Source organism: Adiantum capillus-veneris, chromosome 3 (assembly GCF_014529385.1).
Source record: "Adiantum capillus-veneris isolate H3 chromosome 3, ASM1452938v2, whole genome shotgun sequence".
Lineage (NCBI taxonomy): Eukaryota > Viridiplantae > Streptophyta > Polypodiopsida > Polypodiales > Pteridaceae > Adiantum > Adiantum capillus-veneris.
The window spans coordinates 156,418,576-156,441,254 of record NC_140933.1 but is presented as its reverse complement, the minus strand read 5'-3'; the positions used below and the strand labels follow the sequence as shown (position 1 = coordinate 156,441,254).

Below are 22,679 nucleotides of genomic sequence, written 5' to 3'. Positions count from 1 at the left end.
GTACAATGGACACAAACAAATTGGACGAACACTGAATGAAGGTACATGAGACTAAGAGATAGAGCGAGAAGAGAATACGACACCGGATAGTTCTCAAACCCTCCTTCAAGGGCCCCACTCTCTATGGAGAGAGCGGTCTACTATTGATTGAACAAATCTCTACAATGCTTGGACTTGCCAACGATGTCGAGGACGATGAGGACGACGACAAGACGGGCTGAAACCTGAAAATGCTACTGGTTGAATGTCATCTTGCAATGGGGATTTGCTAACGCTGGGACTTATCTGCTGTGGTTCTATCGCCAGGCTGATGCAGATGCAAAAATGCTAGCTAATCTGAGTACTTGTCCAAAAAACGCTAGCTCTTATACAGTGGTGCAAAAACGCTAGAGATCTTTGGGGTCCTGGTGAGAAGTTGTCTGTGAGCAATGTTCATGGTGCCTCTTCTGCCAGAAAGTGCTAGCGCTAGGTTTGTTAAGTACTTGACTAGTCAAATTGCCTACCCAATTCCCAACAAAAGTCACTTAAAAATAATAAGTGAAAAATGTCAAAAATAGGAAAAATAGGTCTATGCAATGTAAAAATGCTCCTGATGGGTTCTGATGGAAATCTGATGATCATGATGTGTGCAACCAGAGGATATGCATCTAATCTAAGTGTCTGGACATGCACGGTCTGTGAACACTCACAAAAGTGCTAGATCACTTCCTATTCTAGACTGACTTGACTGAATTGAACCCCGTTCATGTTGTAGCTTGTCCACGGACACAGAGGGTTGGATGTGTCACGTGACATCCCCTTCTTTTCAAAGTGAGGTACTGGTACCGAATTGTATGGCGTCGAGGAAGATCGCCAACAACCTCCAGAATCCTGGAAAGAACTCTTCGTCGGCCTACTCTGATGTGTGGGTCATGCGATACTTGAACTTCAGAAAGGTCTAAAATGCCTTCTTCTTTGGGCCGCACCGAAAGCGACACAAAGTCTTCTGTGGATCCTTCCATGCTTGAACTTTGTCTATAGTCATATGTCTACCTTCTTCAAGAATCTCCGAGGCTGAAAATTCCTGAAACCACTTCCAACACAAAAACATGAACATACCCATTCCATGTAAAGTGACAAAAAATTATAGTCTTCTTTATTAAAGACTGTGCATGCAATGTAGATGAACATAGAGACGGAGTGTCAAACCATTCATCAAACACATGCAAACCATGGGGTTGAATCTTGAATTTCTGATATAAATCTATCAATTGTGGCAAAAAAAAATGGAAATGCCGATGCTTGATGCTCAATCCTTCTTGTACTCTTTCGGATACTGTGTCATGCCAAGGAAGAGACATGGAATGTGAATTCCTTGGGTGCAAACATTTCATCTTTCCATGAGTAATCCACATACATCGGTGCCCATTCATGAGGGAATCGTGCTCAACATGCAATATGTCATGCCTATAAAAAGAGATAACATAAAGACACTGACTAAAATACAGGAAACGATCACGAATGACACACTCGAACAATGCGTACTGACTAATCATGAGAACACATAATACTTCCTGTGGAGGTTCTTTGGACCTAGGCTCTAGAGCCAAGATCGGTTCTTCGTGTTTGATTGAATCTTCCTGTGGGGGTTCTGTGGACCTCGACTCGAGAGCCAAGGTCAGTTCTTCGTGATTGATCAAATCTGCAATGAGGTTAGCTTCACTAGAAACAGTATCAACTAACCCATCATTCTTGTGAACAATCACATCATGGTCATACAAATCATCATGCTTGTGAGAAATCACACCTTGATCATCATGTAAATCATCATGCTTGTCCTTATCATCCACATCATCATGCTCATCATTATCATTCAAATCATCATACTTATCATAATCATGCAAATTATGTGTGTCATGCTTTGGAGAAGAAGACACTGAGAGAGTCTCCTTTTCTTGATTCTGTGCAAACTGCACCTGCACAATTGAAAATAGTCGTAAGAACTCGTTCATGTGTTGGTCGCTGTTCTCTTTTCCTGCTTTGTTCTCGCGATAAAATTTGCTTGTCTTGCTTTGTTCTCACGATCAAATTTGACTTGTCTTTCCAGGCGTGCTTGCTCGTGCTCATGCTCTATGGCTTCCATTCTTGCTGTCTATTCACGATCTATGGTTGTCCTTCTTTCTGAGGATTCACGATCTATGGCTATCATTCTTTCTGCTTTTCTTGCTTTGCGTTCTAACTCCCTGTCCATCATCCTCTTGTCGAAAGCCTCCATAGGAGTTAGTGTAATTCTTGTCGTAGATGGGGAAGGGGGAGGGTCGTAAAAACCTCCTGGTGGGGAAAATTCTTCTTCGCCTCTCTCATGCTCACCACCTTCATGTGAAGTATCCACTCTGCTTTGGGTGGTGACCATCCACTGAAGTCGTGGGTTCTTGTGGTTTTGGGTTCTTAAGTTCACAAGGAACTTGGGTTCTTGGGGATCTTGAGAGTCTTGAGGGTCTTGAGGTTCTTGGGGGTCTTGAAGTTCTTCTTTCGCTTGCAATCTATGTTAGAGAAGGATCTTCTCTTCACCAGAGTTGTGCTCTTTTCAGCAGGCTCACCCCTTGGTGGCCTTGCGCTCACACCAAGGTTTCTTTTTCCCACCTCACATCGATTGGCCAGCCGCTAAGTGCACAGTCCGCTCTCAATGAGTGCAAAGAGGCACAAGGGGAGGCTGGACAAGCCCTTCTTGGGTTTCCTGTCACTCTTCAAAAACACTATTAGGAATCGACACGCCCACGTGGACTTGGGTTACTTGCGACCGCAACAAGCAAAAAAAATTATGTGGTTCTTGTGGTTCTTTCCTTGAGTGATACAAAACACTGCCAAAGCCTTGATACCAATGTAAGGTGCAGCGGAAGTGAATGTTGAACTTTTCTCAAGATGAGTGCTCCAAACTGTGCTCAAGGATCCTTTTACTTACGGAAGGGAGAGCCTTCCATTCCTTTAGTTAGAGAGTGCAATGGACACAAACAAAGTGGACGAACACTGTGAATGAAGGTACATGAGACTGAGAGATAGAGAGAGAAGAGAATACGACACCGGACAGTTGTCAAACCCTCCTCCAAGGGCCTCACTCTCTATGGCCGGATCGGTCTATTATAGATTGTACAAATCTCTACATTGCTTGGACTTGCCCACGATGTCGAGGACAATGATGACGACGACGAGATAGGCTGAAATCTGAGAATGCTAATGGTTGAATGTCATCCTACGGTGGGGATTTGCTAACGCTGGGGCTGATCTGATGTGGTTCTATCACCAGGCTGATGCAAATGCAAAAACGATGGCTGATCTGGGTACTTGTCTCAAAAACGCTAGCTCTTATGCTGTGGTGCAAAAACGCTAGAGATCTTTGGGGTCCTGTTGAGAAGTTGCCTGTGAGCAATTCTCCTGCTGCCTCTTCTGCCAGAAAGTGCTAGCGCTAGGTTTCTTAAGTACTTGACTAGTCAAATTGCCCTACCCAATTCCCAACAAAAGTGACTTAAAAATAATAAGTGAAAAAAAACAAAAATAGGGAAAATAGGTCTATGCACTGTAAAATTGCTCCTGATGGGTTCTGATGGAAATCTGATGATCATGTTGTGTGCAACCATAGGATATGCATCTAATCTAAGTGTCTAGACATGCACGGTCTGCAAACAGACTCACAAAAGTGCGAGATCACTTCCTATTCTAGACTTACTGAACTGAACCCTAGTCATGTTGTAGCTTGTCCACAGACACATAGGGTTGGATGTGTCACATGACATGAAGGGGATTAGCAATTAGCTGATCCGATTCCTGTACAGAAGCCAGGCTTGCCTTGGCACACGCGCATAAACCCCCAGAACTGTACATGGTCTTCTGAGAAGCCCAACTAGAGGGGCATTACCATATGTGCAAAGGGGAGAGAGAGATGTGCGAGAGCAAATTGTCACGCTACATAGAGTGAGGAAGAAGGCAAGCTTTCCATTAAAGTTGTGAGCACCTGCATCCACTAGTCACACACATTGTAGCACATTATGAAGAAAATCGGCCTCCTCTCTCAATTTGGGGCCCCCCTCTTCATGCAGATATGGCAAAATCATCTGGAACCACCATGTGTCCCTTATGCCTCTTTTGAGTTAATTCCCTAGTACCCACCAACTTATAAGTGTCGTGAGGGGCCTAAATGATTTTGAACTCAGCCTAGACACCCTTTTACTCCTTGAATTCCAGTGTCGATTGGCTCGACCAACTCATGGTAACCTGCCCTTCCAGACAGCAGGTGAAACTCTCAACCATCGGTCGTTTCACACTGGCCATACAATGTCCGGTCATTTGCAACTTCAAAAAGAGGGTCTCAAAAATCAAACAAAAATCATTGGAAAGAAACCAACAACAACTTAGCAATTGCCCCGTCCTCATGACATACCACCCTCTTAAAATCGCAAACGTCCTTGATTGCGTGCCATATATACATGCCATAGATGATTTAGTGTGGTAAGCACCCTTTTATCATCGCATGTATCCGCAAGAAAGACTGTCAAAACATCTATACAAATGACTTAATAAGACCTTCATACTATTGTCAAACAATGTACAGTTCTACTGCACTAAATCCATGAGTACATTTGATGTGCTAGCTCTATCATTACCCCCCCTTTGCAGAATTTGGGTTGGGGCATACATAGGTTGTAACCCAAAGGCCTCAAGGTAAAGCTTCAATACATTTGGTGACTCTAACAGTTCATGCTCTTACATCCACTTTGCATCCATAGGTGGATAGTTCTTGAACTTCACCAAATAGCATCTTGCAACCTATCCCTTAACTATTACGTATGCAAAAGGCTCTTGCCTCTGCAAATGAGCATAATTCCATAACACTGTGACATACCACCCACAACCAAGTAAGCTCAAATTTCAAGATGATTTACCAATGCGTCAAAGAATCCAAGCAATCGCCTTAGAGAATCAGCCAGCAACGTGTTACCTGGCAGACCCACATCACTCCCATAGGAGATCTAGTGGCCAGCAGCCTACCACCGTGAGACCTCTCCCCATCTCATCTTGGTTCATACTTGTAAACCCTAAAAACGCAGCAGAAAATTCGACCACTTTTTGGCAGGGTGAACATGTGGAATGTCTTGTTTGTCTTGTGAAGAGGAACCCTCTTTCTTGGTGTCATCTGTCTTGTCAATCATAGTGTAATTCCAAGTTCCTGTGCTTTGTGTCTTTGCTCAAAAACCAACCGACGCTCACTTCTTGAGGAAAAAAGTGATTCTGTCTCAGCAACAGAACCATGAAACCGGCTTGTAGGACAGTAGACATAGGCTTTTACCCGGAACTTTAACTTTTACTTTAAGACACAAAGGAACTTCACAAATAAGCACTTACTATCTTTGCATTTGTCAAAGTAAAATATTGAACAAAATTTTTAAACATTGACAAAACTCCAACTTACTGAAATTTATTTTTTGCTTAGGTGTATCCTCCAACACATCATTTACCTCTTTGATATTCTAAGCTTTTCCTTTGCTTGTATATGGCACTTTTGAGAAAAAAAAAATCAAAGCTACTATAGTCACTTTTACTCATTTTGATTTATAATGGCGCTTTTTTTCTCTACATCAAAAGATTGTATAAATTGGTCTACAAACATTGTATTTATAGAAATTTTGGAAATTTTATATAGCTTCTCGAACTAGTACACTTATAGAACATCCTTCTCTTCTTCTTTAAAATGGCCCTTATGGACATTTGGTAAAACTCATTAAGTGTTATGGTCTAATTGGTCTACAAACTTTGTATATATAGAAATCCTGGAGATTTTATATAGCTTCTCCAACCACAACACTTATATAGAACATCCTTCTCTCCTTCTATAATATGACCTTTACGAACATTTTGGTAAGACTCATTTTGGTGTTATGGTCTTTGCCACCTACTGTTCCTTTTTCTAAAGTTCTTGCTCCTCCTACATTGACTTGCCCATCTTTGATTCCTTACTATAATGCTTTCTCATTGTTGTAGAAGTAAGATGAATCGATTGGAAGATTTTTTTGTGAAGAAGATGAAGTGTAGTTAGAGCTTGTGGAACTTGTGGCAAAAGACTCAAAAGAAGAAGACAAGTGACAAACAGATATGTAGGTAGTCGCCTATGTGAAATGTTACGAGAGTGGATTATCCTAGTTTCTTGAGACTTTTTCAAGTTATAGTGAGATTCCTCAATGCTATACACACTCTTCAAGACATACCGAACAATTGTACATTGATTGCGATAACTATCTTCTATGGACCATGACTTTTTATCATTATTGGTGGTGTACACATGGCATTTATGCATTGGATATCAACCATTATTGATTGGTACCAATTTTTCGCTCTTTTTCAAGTGTTCATGTTTAGTAATGCTCACGGCCATCTATCTGAACAAGATCAATCCAACTCTTCCCTTCAATTGTTCTTCCAAATATTCAATCTAATCATCTTTGGATTTTCCACTAGATTGAACATCTTCAACTTGTCTCTTGCATCAAATCTAGGATAGCCATTAGCAGTTATTCACAACACATTTTGAACCACTTGCTTCAAACAAACTAGCTAGATTGACTTCCACCTTATCAACCTCCTATGCCATAAGTAGGTACACAACACATTGGAATTTCTTGCTTCAAATAAACTAGCTAGATTTACCTTCACCTCATCAATGTCCTACTCTATAATATCTACCTCCTTTGAGTTTATTTCAATTATAGACCTTGAAATTGGCTACATTATAAACCATAACATGATACCTGTTAATCTACTAAACCATTTGACCCCATTTTTAATTAATGCCATAGGATCTTAAGGTTGGCTTTCTCGAGTCCTAGACTAGGCTGATATAGCAAAACCAAATTTCCCTTCTTATCATGTTAGTGCTTTCTTCTCCTTTGAAAACTGGTTGCTCCCAATGGTTGCAATCTGAGGCTATCAAATCATCCATCTTCACTTTAGAGTAGCATTAAAGTTTAGATCATGTTTTGAACCATTGTATGCTAGAATTATAATTTCTAGAGGTACAACTACATTAGCTCCATACTCTATCTTGAATGGGCTTGTGTTTGTTGTCACCTTTTAGGCAGTTTGGTTGCCCCAAAATGTGGTTTGAAGCTTCAATTTCCAATTGTGAGGTTACTTTCAAACAATCTTTGTAAAAATGGACTTCTAGTTCTTATTTAATATTTTGAGCCTATCCATTGTATCTGGAGAATAGGTTGCTACTTGTTGTTGATTGATTATAAACTCCGTTGTCCACTATCTGAATAGTTATTTTTATTGTGGACATCCCAATTGACAAATAATCTCTTCATAAATGAATCAAGCCATAGAGATCTTGCATTCTTGTGTGGAAATGCTGTAGCTTTGACCCATTTGCTAATCAAGCTTACATTTCATGAGATCACCAAGGTAGATCACCTAAAGATGTGAATTTGTAAATGCACAATCATCAAATTTAACATGCTAGTGTCTTACTAGTCTGCCCAAACTCCACTACACTACCGTTTTGGCATAACAAGCCTATGACCATTTCATAAAAGCGACCTTGGTCATTTTCCACCAAATAGTGCTGGCAAAATACATTATTCATAGTGTTATTTGCAGATTTGTAGAGATTAGGTCAAATCTTATTTTTTGCATTCTCGTTGTTGAATCCCGAGTGTCCTTGGTTAATTACTATGTTTATATCCATGTCTATTTGCTAGAGGTATTATAAATTTATATCTTTCATTGACTTTTGTTTTAACCTCGAAATATAGTTGTACATTTTGCCTGCTTAGCCTTTTGATATGAACACTTCATGATATCTATATTTGGGGCCTCGACACATGGACATTATTTTGGCTAGGTGTGTTTGGTTTGTTTTGATCTTATTGATTTATTAGTTTTGTCTTGACCGTAGCTTTACTCTACTTCTAAATGGTTTGTCAATCTATGTTTTTTTAGAGTTTGTAGTCTCATTTTAATTTATTTATTTGGCTCAAAATTGATTACATTGCAAACTTGCAAGTAGCCAGCTCGTTTGTCTTTTGAGCGTCACAAATGGAAGGGTGCAATTTATATAACCACAATCCTTAACTATTATTATGAAGCAAGTTTGAGTAGCCTCTACATCAATGCATGCATATCTAGTTGGAGATTCTGCAACTTGCATGGGTTGATTTTCATCCAATGCTTGCACTGCTCTAGCCTTGTGAAAAGAAGCACGTTGTAGTTATGGGCTCCATGCATTGCAACAGATTGATCCTATTAAGGCAAGTCAATTTTCATCACATGTTGAACCTGTAGGGATTCATGGTGTCTAGATTAGGGATGCGTTAATAGGATCTACTACAAGTTTGTCAAAATAATGACAACAATTATGAATGAATTAACTCATTGTTCTATACGGATAGGAATCTTTGATACGAATTTGGGGTAGCTAGAGGTTTAACTAATTGAAGAATGCTTTTCCTAGAATGAGGAAGAATCGACATGTTAAATGGTGGTGGATTCCATAAATCCTGTTTAGGTAAAATATGTAGGACTCTAATTGCAAAAGGGTTCACACCTCATGGGGTACACATGACACTTAAATCATGGACAACCTAAAGAGGATACACTTGGTTGGTATTTGGTTGTAAGTTAACTAGCTTCCCATAAATGTTCAATTACAAAAAAATCCTTTGGGGCTTGGGACTTTCTGAAAAAAAAATTGAAACAAAGTTTTTAAGAACAACATTTCCTTCGAAACAAAAACCAAAGCTACTTGCTAAAAATTAAGGTTGACCATGTCTATATTCCACCCACATCACTTGGGGCAAGCTTTGTGATCATTTTTTATGTCAAAGCCATAAATTCACTAGTCACAATGACTGATCTCAAAAGCCTCAAAAATGCTATTCTTGAACAACCCTCACAACTATGGAAGCCATGTAGAGAGTCACATGTTCGATCATAGTGAGATTACTCCTTTTTCGTGAGAAAAACCAAGCCAAACAACATTACATCACAACTAATGCAGGGCAAACTAATAATTTTCATCAAAACAAGGCGGTATTGTTGTATTGAGGCAAAACAAGAAAAAAAGAGAGGTCTATTGCCAAGCAATGTGACATACATACATGCACAAGACCCCTTCATTGAAGAAGCACATGGGCATTCTAAAACATGAGAAACTCATATGGCTCAATAGATATAAAGCAGGCTAAGAAAATCATAAACAAAACCGATACACACCTATTATCCTCCCAGGTGTGTTTTTTGCACCAGCAAGTGAGGCAATCCTTCAATTGGCACGGAGGGTGTGTCCACCAAATGACTTATCAAGTGAGAACCACTCCATGTTGGTCCTAACCCTTGGTTATTCTCTGCTCACTTCAAGGAATAATCCTTGTGCATCTCACTGACACCATCTCTTGAAGCTCATTCTACTTGGAAAATCCTGGAGTTTTTGGCCTTGATGCCTATTCTAGGCAGCACCGAAGGAAGATATATCCGACACATTTTGCAGGGAGTACTACTACAATTGAGCATTGGAACTAGAGGGATACATCTAACTAACAAAACACGAAATCTGCAGTCAGCTGAATGTATAACACGCGCCATTTCCTTTCAAGCTCTCCAAAGAATCCGCTAAGTAGACGATACAAGTTGTATGATTGCTCTTTCCACAAATTGAAGAGCTTTGGAAAAAAAACTTTTTTGAAGATCAAACATTGGTACAATCGATCAAGACATAAAAGTAGCGAGTGCTTATTAAGATGAAGACACGTGCAGCTCTCCATAGCTCAATACCCAGCAAAGGCCAACTGGAGTTAAAGCTGCATTATTGCCAAACTATCTTTGTCACAATTTACATGATGAATAGACACTACTGAGAACAGAAGAGAGAAAAGCATTGAGACGACACACACGCACATCAAAGCCAAAAATGTGATGCTTGAGAATTGGCAACCAAATAGAAGGTTCCATACAAAAATTTGTAATATGCAAGAGTCTACAGATCTAGCTCACAGATAAACTTAGTCTGCACAAAAGATAATTCTTACAAGAAGACCACTAATTTGTAACCAGTAAAGAACGTGTGCAATCCATTTTTCCAAGGATCTCGTGCTATCCCTGATTCCAGTATGCGACCTTGTCAAATAATTGTGAAAACATCAGAAATACAAAAGTACCCAGTATGAAGTTAGCTATTTCTGTACCTAAATTTCCTCCATCATCAATGAAATCACTTTAGGATAGCTGGATCACATTCTTTCGCAACAGAAGCTTGCTCTATGTAAAGGCCTCCTTTCCCACAACTTCTTTCCTACTTTTTTCCATAGAATGTCACAATTCGTAGAAGGTCCTTGTTTGCAATTTTCTCTGGATCAACAAAGTAGAACTTGTTCTTCACAGAAAAGCTCACAAACGGTCTATTGGTTTTCGGGGGCCGTATATCCTCAATAGATAGAGTTTCCTTGATATATGTTGCCATCCAACTCACCATCTCAACCTCCACCTCTTTCGACCCTGGTATCCATGTCATCTTGTGGACATATGGCCCTACAAACCAGTGTAAGGCAGCAGTTGTTGACGCGCTCAAAATCATTACTGCAGATGCAACCCCACCTTTGAGGATGACAGAAAGGTGAGGTGACGTGAGGAAAACCAGCGCAGGTCCCGTAACCACAGAAAGGCAGCAGGAAGTGAGAGAGAGGAGCTTGACTTTCCGAAGCGTATCAGAGAGAGGTCCTCTGTAAACTACAGGCTGTTGAGCCTTGGGTTTAGGGCTTTCTTCCACATGGGAAGTAGCTGCTGCTGCACCTGAAGCCCAGCTTTTCTGGATTCTTGCAAACCAACCCTCCAGCATAGACTGTTGCCCCCTGCATTGCCAAATGGGAAAAGGTGATAACTCTTGACAACCCGAGTGGATGGACCTTTCCCATGACCTGTTCAGCAACGAAGGTTGCACACCCTCTGAGGCCCCCCCAAATTGCTGAATGGCACATTTTCTCGAAGCGCTTGAAGCTACACCTTGAAATCAATACTTACAAGTGAGAGAGGTGGTCACTGAAACCAAAACATGATTCATAGGTACAGGCAATGTGAATCACTGGCAAACTTTAGTTTCAACTTACAGATATTGACATCACATTCATGAAGAAAACCATAAAAACTAAAATACTGCTAATAACTGCTGCACAAACATTCTACATGAAGCACAGTTGATTGCCAAAGCTCTCTAACACACCTGAGCAGAGTACTTGAACGGTTCAACTTTCCATTCTAGGTGCTGAAGCCCATCAAAAGATTCCCTTTTTTATTAATTTGTGCACGTACACAACAGAGAACAAAAGTAGACCTCTGGGAAGACCCTACTCATCCTCACCCCCCTCACCATGTCACACTTCCGTGCTGCACCTCACGCCCCACCACCGTCCTAGCCCAGCTCACACCTGCCTCACTGCTCTGTTCGCATTTGTCCCTTTACTCTCGTTTCTGTTGCTCAGCCCACAAAGGTGGAGCCAGGCAGATTTCCGGAAGGAACCAGGTGCCGCAGCTCCACCTAGGAGGGTGCACAGGTGTGACCTTGTTTTTTTCACTGCAGAGCAGGCCATTTTTCCTGGACCTAACAGCTGTCGCTTGTCTTTCCGCCATGGGAATCGCTTCTTCTTCCCATTTTTCAATTGCCGCCACTTACCAAGTTGTAAAAACAGGTCCTTTCAGCTTAGTTTATGCAGAGCATCAGGGTTGTGAAAGGAAGGGCACCACATTCCCCTAAAATCATGGCCTCCTTGTATGTCCATGCTGTTCTAAAAGCATCTGGTCCAAAAGCAAGCACCTTGCTTTACTTTAGGGTTTTTAGGCCCCTCGGTCATCTTCAATAAGTTGGTCTTCTTTTCTTCTGCTGGGGTTTACACCCCTCGGCCGGGATTTGCAAGTTGGCCGCGGTTAGGATCACGGAGTCCTAACCCCTTGGTCTTCAGTGGTTGACATGTCAGCACTTTGTGACATCCCTCCCTCTTGAAAGAAGAGTAACCGTCCGCCATTATATCTGCAAAACAACTCAAGTTAGATCAAAAATATCCATTGAGCATCTGATTAGCGCAGGTGTAAACATGCAATTGACGTCGAAACTCCATGTCGAGGTCACTTGGCAGAACAAGGCCATACTCTGCTCCCGATTCCTCGAAAAGAGGCGGGCTCCCACTAGATCCTCCATTGGTCTCCACTCATGTGAGGTGGAACAATTTCTTCCGTGTTGGATTCACCATGTGTATTGCGCAAAAGGGATCAGATCCTTCGTAGAAGAAGAATCGCCTGAGCTGTGACACCACTATGATAGACTTGGACTCTCCAAATCAAAGATCAACTATAACACACCTGAGGAAACTACAAACAACTGAATAAACTTGAATAGAGGGAGAGAGAGAAGACGAGAGTCGACACGGCACGACGGAGTTCCGAGCCAAGATGCACTGGCCCCAAAGACTGGTGCCCCTTCCGATAATTCTTTATTATTACTTTGCAAGAGTACAATGTCTGAGAGTCCTCTCTCTTGCAGTGCTCCCAAGCTAATCTGCCAAGAGAAGAGGCTTTGGCATGCTTATAAAGGCCCTTGGCCTATCCCAAAAGCAAGTACATGCAAAACATAAGTTCTAAAAGAAACTAGACCAAAAACTAGCGCCCCAAAAGCTGTAGCGACTACTCACACACACTGTGTTCATAATGGGCTTTGGGCACCTGACAGTGACAAAACAGAGAATTACAGCACGTTGGAAAGCTTCCAAATAGCAAGGGAAAGTGTCCTTGATGTATACTTTTGACCTACGGGGGTTTTTGCACCGTAATGCTGGCAAAATTGGATCAAAAATCTGCAATTACAGCCATGGACAGGTTTGGACAGCTTGGTGAGAGTTAGGTCAAAGTGTTCGGATCGTCTATTTGCAATAAGAAAAAAGAAATACCGAAAGGGGCGCCAGTCTTTGGGGCCTCAAGGGTGTCGTTGTCTGCTTGGTAGCACTCTAGCTGCCAAGCCATGGTTTGTTTGAAGTGTTAATTCCAGTCACAGGCTAATTCGTGAAGTCCTTGTGTGTCATAAAATTAACATTGTAAAGATCGGGTGAAAGCTAAAATCTACCGCCCTACGAGCCGGTTTCATGAATAGCCTACAGCTGTCTCCCCACTCTACAAGCGGTGAAAGATGTCTGCAAATCCAAGATTGGTGGCGTACTGATCTACCATACCCTCGAAGCCTCTAGGGTGGATCCCAGAAATAGCCAGAACCAAGGGCTTGGGAGACAACGTGTCTACCACTAAATTCTTATGTCCCTGAACATGGACAATCTGGAAATGAAATTGTAACAGAATGTTAGCCCACCTCATCTGATTTTCTGAAAGTTGCTTCTGAGACAGAAAGTAGCATAAACTCTAATGATCGGTGAGCACAGTAAAATCGCCACTGTGTAAGAGCATGAATAACTGCCAAAAGCTCTTTCTCATAAATTTGTGCAACCCATTTAGGGCGTGAAAACATCCTGCTCTCGTAAGCTATGACATGGCCTCCTGCATCAAGACTGCTCCCAAACTGCGACCACAAGCATCACATTAAACGTCAAAGAGCTTTTGCAAGTCTCGCAAAGCCAACACTAGATCCGTTGTCAACTTTTCCTTGAAAGTCCGAAAGGGTGCGATCTCTAACGGTCTCCAAGTAAAAGAAAACCTTTCTGAGTCAACACATGCAATGGAGAATCTATCTCTACAAATTTTCGAATGAACCGCCGATAATATGAGCACAAACTCAAAAAGCTTCGAACTTCATGAATATTCTTCAAACCGGGCCAATCACGAATGGTCTCAACTTTGGTCGGGTCCATCTTTACACCTTTCACTGAGACGATGTGTCTCAAAACGTGTATCTCTAATGAGAAAAACTCGCTCTTTTTTTTTGCATTTACTACCAATCTATGTTGTCGCAGTGCTTAGAAAACCTGTAACAGATGGTGTTTGTGCTCTGCCTCACTCTTGAAGAAGACGATGATGTCGTCGAAAAAAGGGCCGACAAATAATTGGTACTCTCTGAAAATCATATCCATCATGCGGTTGAATGTAGCTGGAGCATTCGTGAGACCAAAGGGCATCACCAAATACTCGTACAAACCAAAAGTCGTCCTGAAAGCTGTCTTGTAGACATCCCGAGGAGCAATTCGGAGATGAGGATAACCACTCTTGAGATCACCTCTATGCCACTTCTATGCCGGACCACCCTTGGTCACTTGTATGAGCAGATTGTTACCAGCATGGAGCGCCTTTCGCATCTCTCTCTCTCTCTCTCTCTCTCTCTCTCTCTCTCTCTCTCTCTCTCTCTCTCTCTCTCTCTCTCTCTCTCTCTCTCTCTCTCTCTCTCAGATGTCATGTCTCTTTCTACCTCGGTGATCTCTCTTCCCCACAAGTGTGCCTTGTTCATGTGTCTTGCATTGCAAGTGTCCTAGATCGGAGTCGAGGTACCCACCCGATCACGAGCCAATTCTTGTCTTCGTTGCAACTTGCATCTTCCGTTGCCACCTTTGACATGATATATGAAACCGGCTTGTAGGGGGGTAAACGTAGGCTTTCATCCGAAACTTTAACTTTAACTTTACAACACAAAGGAACTTCACGAATAAGCCTGTGACTGGAAATCAACACTTCAAGACAAACCACGGCCTGGCAGCTTGACCGCTACCAAAGCAGACAACGACACCCTGTTGGCCCCAAAGACTGCCGCCCCTCTCGGTATTTCTTTATTCTTATTATACTTGAGAAAAACCTGTAAACTTCTACAAGCTATCCCACATTTTTTGGGCTGAAATTCCTCTACTCCAACCCGATTTCGGCACCATAATTATAGTAGAAGTCTCCACGAACAAAATCCCAAGCAAACATCGACTTTCCACGCACTTTAGAGCACTTTACAAAAGCTGACGAGAAATTGCAGCTCGCTGAATTCTCTGTTTTGCGCTCCGATCCACGTTCCGATCACTTTTTTGGGTAGCCCTTGAGCTCTTGCACCTGTAGGGTCACTTGCCCCTTGAATTAGACGAGATTCCTCGCGGAAAACCTCTCTAAAATTGTCTTGTACAAGCACCCAATGCTTTCCCGAGGCTCCCTTGACAAATAAACGATCCGAACGCTTCCACCTAACCCTCACCAAGCTATCCAAACCTGTCCGTGGCTGTAATTACACGGTTTTGACCCAATTCTGCCAACATAACAACGCAAATATCCTTGTAGGTCAAAAGTACACGTCAAGGACACTTTCTCTTGCAATATGGAAGCTTTCCAATGAGCAGCACGTCAATTTTAGCGTGTTGTAATTTGTTGTTTTGCCACGGTTAGGTGTCTACTGCCCTGTACACGCATCTCAAGGCCTTTCTGAGGCTTCCCTGACAATTCCCTACAGTTAAGGTGTGAAACCCTAAACCTGCAGAAAAACACGACAGACTGTAATTCTCTGTTTTGGACCCTTTCGAGTGGAATAACCATGTCGACGTGTCTCAGGTGCTCCCGCACGCAATGGGACAGTTCCCCTGTAAATCGGACAAGTTTTCACGCGAGAAAGCTCTCCGTTTTCGCCTTCTTTCGCGATGGAACTCTGCGTACCTGAAGGGGATTAGCAATTAGTTGATCCGGTTCTTGTACAGACGGCTCTTACCTTGGTACACGCGCATAAACCCCTAGAACTGTACATGGTCATCTGAGAAGCCCAACTAGTGGGGCATTACCATATGTGCAAAGGGGAGAGAGAGATGCACGAGAGCAAATCGTCGCGCTACATAGAGCAAGGGATAAGGCAAGCTTGCCATTAAAGTTGTGAGCACCTACACCCACTACTCACACACACTGTAGCACTTAATGAAGAAAACAGCCTCCTCTCAATTTGGGCGCCCCCTCTTCATGCAGATCTGACAGAATGATCTCGGGCCGCCATGTATCCCTTATGCCTCTTTTGAGTTAATTCCCTAGTACCCACCAACTTATAAGTGTCACGAGGGGCCTAAATGACTCTGAACTGAGCCTAGACACCCTTTTACTGCTCGGATTCCAGTGCCGATTGGCCCGACCAACTCGTGGTGACTTGCCCTTCGTGACTGCAGGTGAAACTCTCGACCATCGATCGTTTCACACAAGCCATACAATGTTCGGTCATTTGAAACTTCAAAAAGAGGGTCTCAAAAATCATTGGAAAGAAACCAACAACAGGTTAGCAATTGCCTCGTCCTCGTGACATACCACCCTCTTAAAACCGCAAACGTCCTCGATTGTGTGCCATATATACATGCCATAGATGATTTAGTGTGGTAAGCACCCTTTTATCATCGCATGTATCCGCGAGAAAGACTGTCAAAACATGTGTACAAATGACTTAATGAGAACTTCATACTATTGTCAAACAATGTACACTGCTATTGCACTAAATCCATGAGTACATTTGGGCCTCAAGGTAAAGCTGCAATTCATTTGGTGACTCTAACAGTTCAAGCTCTTCCGTCCACTTTGCATCCATAGGTGGATAGTTCTTGAACTTCAACAAATAGCATCTTGCAACCTGTCCCTTAACTTTTACGTATGTAAAAGGCTCTTGCCTCTGAAAACAAGCATAATTCCACAACACTGTGACATACCACCCACGACCAAGTAAGCTCAAATTTCAAGATGATTTACCAATGCGTCAAAGAATCCAAGCTATCGCCTCAGAGAATCGGCGAGCAACATGTCACCTGGCAGACCCACATCACTCCTGCAGAAGATCTAGTGGCTATCCTACCACCGTGAGACCTCTCCCCATCTCATCTTGGTTCATACTTGTAAACCCTAAAAACGCAGCAAAAAATGAGCCCTAATTCGACCACTTTTGGGCAGGGCGGAATTTCCTGTCTGTCTTGTGAAGAGAAACCCTCATCCCTGGTGTCATCCGTCCTGTCAGCCATAGTGTAATTCCAAGTTCCTGTGCTTTGTGTCTTTGCTCAAAAACCAACCGAGGCTCACTTCTTTAGGAAAAAGTGATTCTGTCCCGGCAACGGAACCATGAAACCGGCTTGTAAGGCAGTAGACATAGGCTTTCACCCGTAACTTTAACTTCAACTTTACGACACAAAGAAACTTCACAAATAAGCCTGTGACTAAAATTAAATCCTTCCAAACAAACCATGGCCTGGCAGCTAGAGCGCTACCAAGCAGACAACAACACCCTGTTGGCCCCAAAAACTGGTGCCCCTTTCGGTATTTCTTTATTCTTATTATACTTGAGAAAAACCTGTAAACTTCTACAAGTTGTCCCACTTTTATCGCACTAAAATTCCTCTACTTCCAACCTGATTTCGACAACTTAACCACGGTAGAAGTCTCCACGGACACAATCCCAAGCACACATTGACTTTCCACGCACTTTAGAGCACTTTGCAAAACCTGGCGAGAAATTGCAGCTCGCTAGATTCTCTGTTTTGCGCTCCGATCCACGTGTCGATCACTTTTCTGGGTAGCCCTCGAGCTCTCGCACCTGTAGAGTCACTTGCCCCTTGAATTAGATGAGATTCCTCGCGGGAAATCTTTCTAAATTGTCTTGTACAAGCACCCAATGCTTTCCCGAGGCTCCCCTGACAAATAAACAATCCGAACGCTTCCACCTAACCCTCACCAAACTGTCCAAACCTATCCGTGGCTGCAATTGCAAGTTTTTGACCCAATTCCGACACCATAACGACGCAAATATCCCTGTAGGTCAAAAGTACACGTCGAGGACACTTTCCCTTGTAGAATGGAAGCTTTCCACTGAGCTGCACGTCAATTTCAGCACGCCGTAATTTTCTGTTTTGCCACGGTTAGGTATCTACTGCCCTATACACGCATCCCAAGGCCTTTCTGAGGCTCCCCTAGCAATTCCTTGCAGTTTAGGTGTGAAACTCTAAACCTGCAGAAAAACACAACAGGTTGTAATTCTCTGTTTTGGATGGTTTCGAGCGGAGCAAGCACGTCGACGCGTGTTTCAGGTACTCCCGCACGCAATGGGACAGTTCCCCTATAAATCGGACGGGTTTTCACGCGAGAAATAGTCACAAACTGCTGAAGTGTTAAAGCCCTGAAGAATGGAGCCAACTTGCAGATGCCGGCCGAGGTACCTAAACCAACAAGTAACACAAGAAGAAGTCCTACCAACTTATGGAGACCTCGTCCGATGGGGCCCCAAGTGACAAAGAAAATAAAGCAAGACCCACACACACACACACACAAGATAATTGCGTAGCAGATTTCCAAAAATTACGCTGACTGATCATGTGGCAGGCTGTATGGATTTCCGCGTTTTGCCCCTGCTGATGACGTGGCGGGCTGTACGGATTTCCGTGATTTACGCTGGCAACTTTTTGGCATTACTTTTGTACCAGAAGCTTTTGAGTTTTGAACGATTTTCATGTAAACTGCTTTTGGGGCCTAGGGCATTTAAATATGAGGTTAGGGCTCATTCTGTGGCATGCTTCCTGGAGAAGGTGCAGAGTTTGGAGTATCGGGTTGTACAGTGTTGACGCAATATAAAGAAATACTGAAAGGGGCGCCAAGGTTTGGGGCCAATACTCTCTGGGGTGGAATTCCGCAACTCCGTGTCGCGTGTCGTCTCTCTCTCTCTCAGTTCAGTTGTTATTGAAGTGCTAAAAGTATGTTCAATCTGTTCTTTTCTATTGGCACGTGGTGCCCGTCTTATGACAGAAAGCTCTCTATTTTCGCATTCTTTTGCGATGGAGCACTGCGTACCTGAAGTGTAAGGTGCAGCGGAAGTGAATGTTTAACTTTGCTCAAGATGAGTGCTCCGAACTGTGCTTAAGGTTCCTTTTACTTACGGAAGGGAGAGCCTTTTGTTCCTTAGTGAGAGTGCAATGGACACAAACAAAGTGGACGAACATTGTGAATGAAGGTACATGAGACTTGAGAGATAGAGAGAGAAGAGAATACGACACCGGACAATTGTCAAAACCTCCTCCAAGGGCCTCACTCTCTATGGCGAGAGCGGGGTCTACTATTGATTGCACAAATCTCTACAATGCTTGGACTTGCCGACGATGTCGAGGACGATGAGGACGACGACGAGACGAGCTGAAATCTGAAAATGCTAATGGCTGAATGTCATCCTGCGGTGAGGATCTGCTAACACTGAGGCTGATCTACTGTGGTTCTATTGCCAGGCTGATGCTGATGCAAAAACGCTGGCTGATCTGAGTACTTGTCCAAAAAAAACTAGCTCTTATGCTGTGGTGCAAAAACGCTAGAGATCTCTGGGGTCCTGCTGAGAAGTTGCCTGTGAGCAATGCTCCTGCTGCCTCTTTTGCCAGAAAGTGCTAGCGCTAGGTTTCTTAAGAACTTGACTAGTCAAATTGCCCTACCCAATTCCCAACAAAAGTCACTTAAAAATAATAAGTGAAAAATGTCAAAAATAGGAAAAATAGATCTATGCACTCTAAAAATGCTCCCGATGGGTCTGATGGAAATTTGATGATCATGCTGTGTGCAACCAGAGGATATGCATCTAATCTAAGTGTCTGGACATGCACGGTCTGTGAACACTCACAAAAGTGCTAGATCACTTCCTATTCTAGACTGACTTGACTGAACTGAACCCCGGTCATGTTGTAGCTTGTCCACGGACACAGAGGGTTAGATGTATCACGTGACATCCCCTCCTTTTCAAAGTGAGGTACTGGTACCAAACTGTATGGCATCGAGGGAGATCGCCAACAACATCCGGAATCTTGGAAAGAACTCTTCGCCGGCCCACTCTGATGCGTGGGTCATGCGATACTTGAACTTCAGAAAGGTCTGCAATGCCTTCTTCTTTGGGCCGCGCCGAAAGCGACAGTCTTTTGTGGCTCCTTCCATGCTTGAACTTCGTCTATAGTCATGTGTCTACCTTCTTCAAGAATCTCCGAAGCTGAAAATTCATGAAACCACTTCCAACACAAAAACATGAACATACCCATTCCATGTAAAGTGACTTGAAAAATTCTAGTCTTCTTTAAAGACTATGCATGCAATGTAAATGAACATAGAGACGAAGTGCCAAACCATTCATCAAACACACGCAAATCATGGGGTCGAATCTTGACTTTCTAATTTAAATCTATCAATTGTGGCAAAACACAATGGAAATGCCGATGCTTGATGCTCAATCCTTCTTGTGCTCTTTCAGATATTGTGTCATGCCAAGAAAGAGACATGGAATGTGAATTCCTTGGGTGCAAACATTTCATCTTTCCATGAGTAATCCGCATACATCCGTGCCCATTCATGAGTGAATCGTGCTCAACGTGCAATATGTCATGCCTGTGAAAAGAGATCACATAAAGACGCTGACTAAAATATAGGAAACAGTCACGAATGAAACACTCGAACAATGCGTATTGACTAATCATTCGAACACATAATACTTCCTGTGGGGGTTCTTTGAACCTAGGCTCGAGAGCCAAGATCGGTTCTTCGTGTTTGATCGAATCTTCCTGTGGGGGTTCCGTGGACCTCGACTCGAGAGCCAAGATCGGTTCTTCATGATTGATCAAATCTGCAATGAGGTTAGCTTCACTAGAAACAGTATCAACTAACTATCATTGTTGTGAATAATCACACCGTGGTCATACAAATCATCATGCTCGTGAAAATTCACATCTTGAACATCATGCAAATCATCATGCTTGTCCTTATCATCCAAATTATCATGCTCATCATTATCATTCAAATCATCATGCTTATCATAATCATGCAAATCATGTGTGTCATGCTTTGGAGAAGAAGAGACTAAGAGAGTCTCCTTTTCCTGATTCCGTGCAAACTACGCCTACACAATTTAAAAGAGTCGTAAGAACTCTTTCATGTATTGGTCGCTCTTCTCTTTTCCTGCTTTGTTCTCGCGATCAAATTTGGCTTGTCTTGCTTTGTTCTCACGATCAAATTTGGCTTGTCTGTCCATGCGTGCTTGCTCGTGCTCACACTCTATGGCTTCCATTCTTGCTTCGTCTTCACGATCTATGGCTGCACTTCTTTCTGCGGATTCACGATCTATGGCTGCCATTCTTTCTGCTTTTCTTGCTTTGCGTTCTAACTCCCTGTCCATCATCCTCTTGTCGAAAGCCTCCATAGGAGTTAGTGCAATCCTTGTCGTAGATGGGGAAGGGGGAGAGTCGAAAAAACCTCCTGGTGGGGAAATTTCTTCTTCTCCTCTCTCATGCTCACCACCTTCATGCGAAGTATCCATTTTGCTTCGGGTGGTGACCATCCACTGACACATAGCATGATCATAAGCATTCCCATCAAAATCCATCAGAGGAATTTTCCAATGCATTAGATTTATTTTCCATATTTTTGACATTTTTCACTTATTATTTTTAAGTAACTTTTGTTGGAAAGTAGGTAGGGCAAATTTGATAAGTTTGTATATATAGAAACCTAACGCTAGCACTTTCTGGCAGAAGAGGCAAGAGGAGCACCTTGCTCAACAGGCAACTTCTCAGCAGAACTCCACAGAGGCCTAGCGTTTTGCAAGAGACTACAACACCTAGCGTTTTTGGACCAGATCAACCAACGTTTTTGATCTTGCAGATTCCTGGCGATAGCAAGAAGCAGATTCACCGCAACAGGACCATTTTCAGCCTAGCGTTTTTGCCTCAACCTGAAGCCATCAGCATTTGTGCAAACCTTCGTGACAGAACCTCCATTAGACTCAACGTTTTCAGTTTTCAGCAGTCAGACTCCGCAGTAGAACCCCCAAACCTCGCAGATCTCACCTTCCCGCAATAGATCCTCGCCGCACGGTCAAATCCCGCAAAGTTCGCAGTTTCAACCTGGAAAACGCAAATTTCAGCATCTGCGTTTTCAGCACGTCGTCGTCGCATCGTTGCCATCGACGTCGTCACCGACATAGAGTCAGAATTCAGCAGATATTTTAGATTTCAGCCCGTCTCGTTGTCCTCCTCATCATCGTCGACATCGTTGGCAAGTCCAAGCATTGTAGAGATTTGTGCAAATCATAAGTAGACCGCTCTCGCCATAGAGAGTGGGGCCTTAGGAGGAGGGTTTGATAATATCTTTGGTGTCGTATTCTCTTCTCTCTCTATCTCTCAGTCTCATGCACTTCCATTCACGGTGTCCATTCGCTTCGTTTGTGTCCATTGCACTCTCTTACTAAAGGAACGGAAGGCTCTCCCTTCCGTAAGTAAAAGAAACCCTTGAGCACAGTTTGGAGCACTCATCTTGAGCAAAGTTCAACATTCCTTCCGCTACACCTTACAAGCATGCTTCCTGGAGAAGGTGCAGAGTCTAAAGTACCGGCTTGTACTGGGTTGATGCAATATAACGAAATACCGAAAGGGGTGCCAAGGTTTGGGGCCAATACTCTCTGGGGTGGAATTCCGCCACTCCGTGTCACGTGTCGTCTCTCTCTATTTCAGTTTAGTTGTTATTTAAGTGCTAAAAGTCTATTCAGTCTGTTCTTTTCTATTGGCACGTGGTGCCCGTCTTGTGACATGAACTCTCGCCAACTTCATGTTGTAAAGGAATAGCCCGTCTACCCTAGGAAGAGGAACCCTCTTCTCTAGCATCGTTTGTCGAGTCAGCCATAGTGTAATTCCAAGTTCGTGTGCTTTGTGTCTTCGCCGAAAACCAACCAAGGCTCA

The 22,679-nt window shown here is 42.9% G+C and overlaps 1 protein-coding gene across 2 annotated transcripts in view; it reads right to left on the bottom strand.

Moving 5' to 3' along the window:
* Window positions 1-9,924: 9,924 nt before the first annotated feature.
* LOC147462019 (uncharacterized) overlaps window positions 9,925-22,679 on the bottom strand; it is a 35,366-nt gene continuing 22,611 nt past the window's right edge. Inside the window, exon 2 of one of the 2 annotated variants that reach the window (XM_086509487.1) lies at window positions 9,925-11,016. In XM_086509487.1, the coding sequence (XP_086365613.1) occupies window positions 10,316-11,016 (701 nt within the window). In that variant the 3' untranslated portion in view covers window positions 9,925-10,315. Of the gene's footprint in view, window positions 11,023-22,679 lie in introns of both variants that reach the window. The other variant, XM_086509486.1, reaches the window with a different exon arrangement.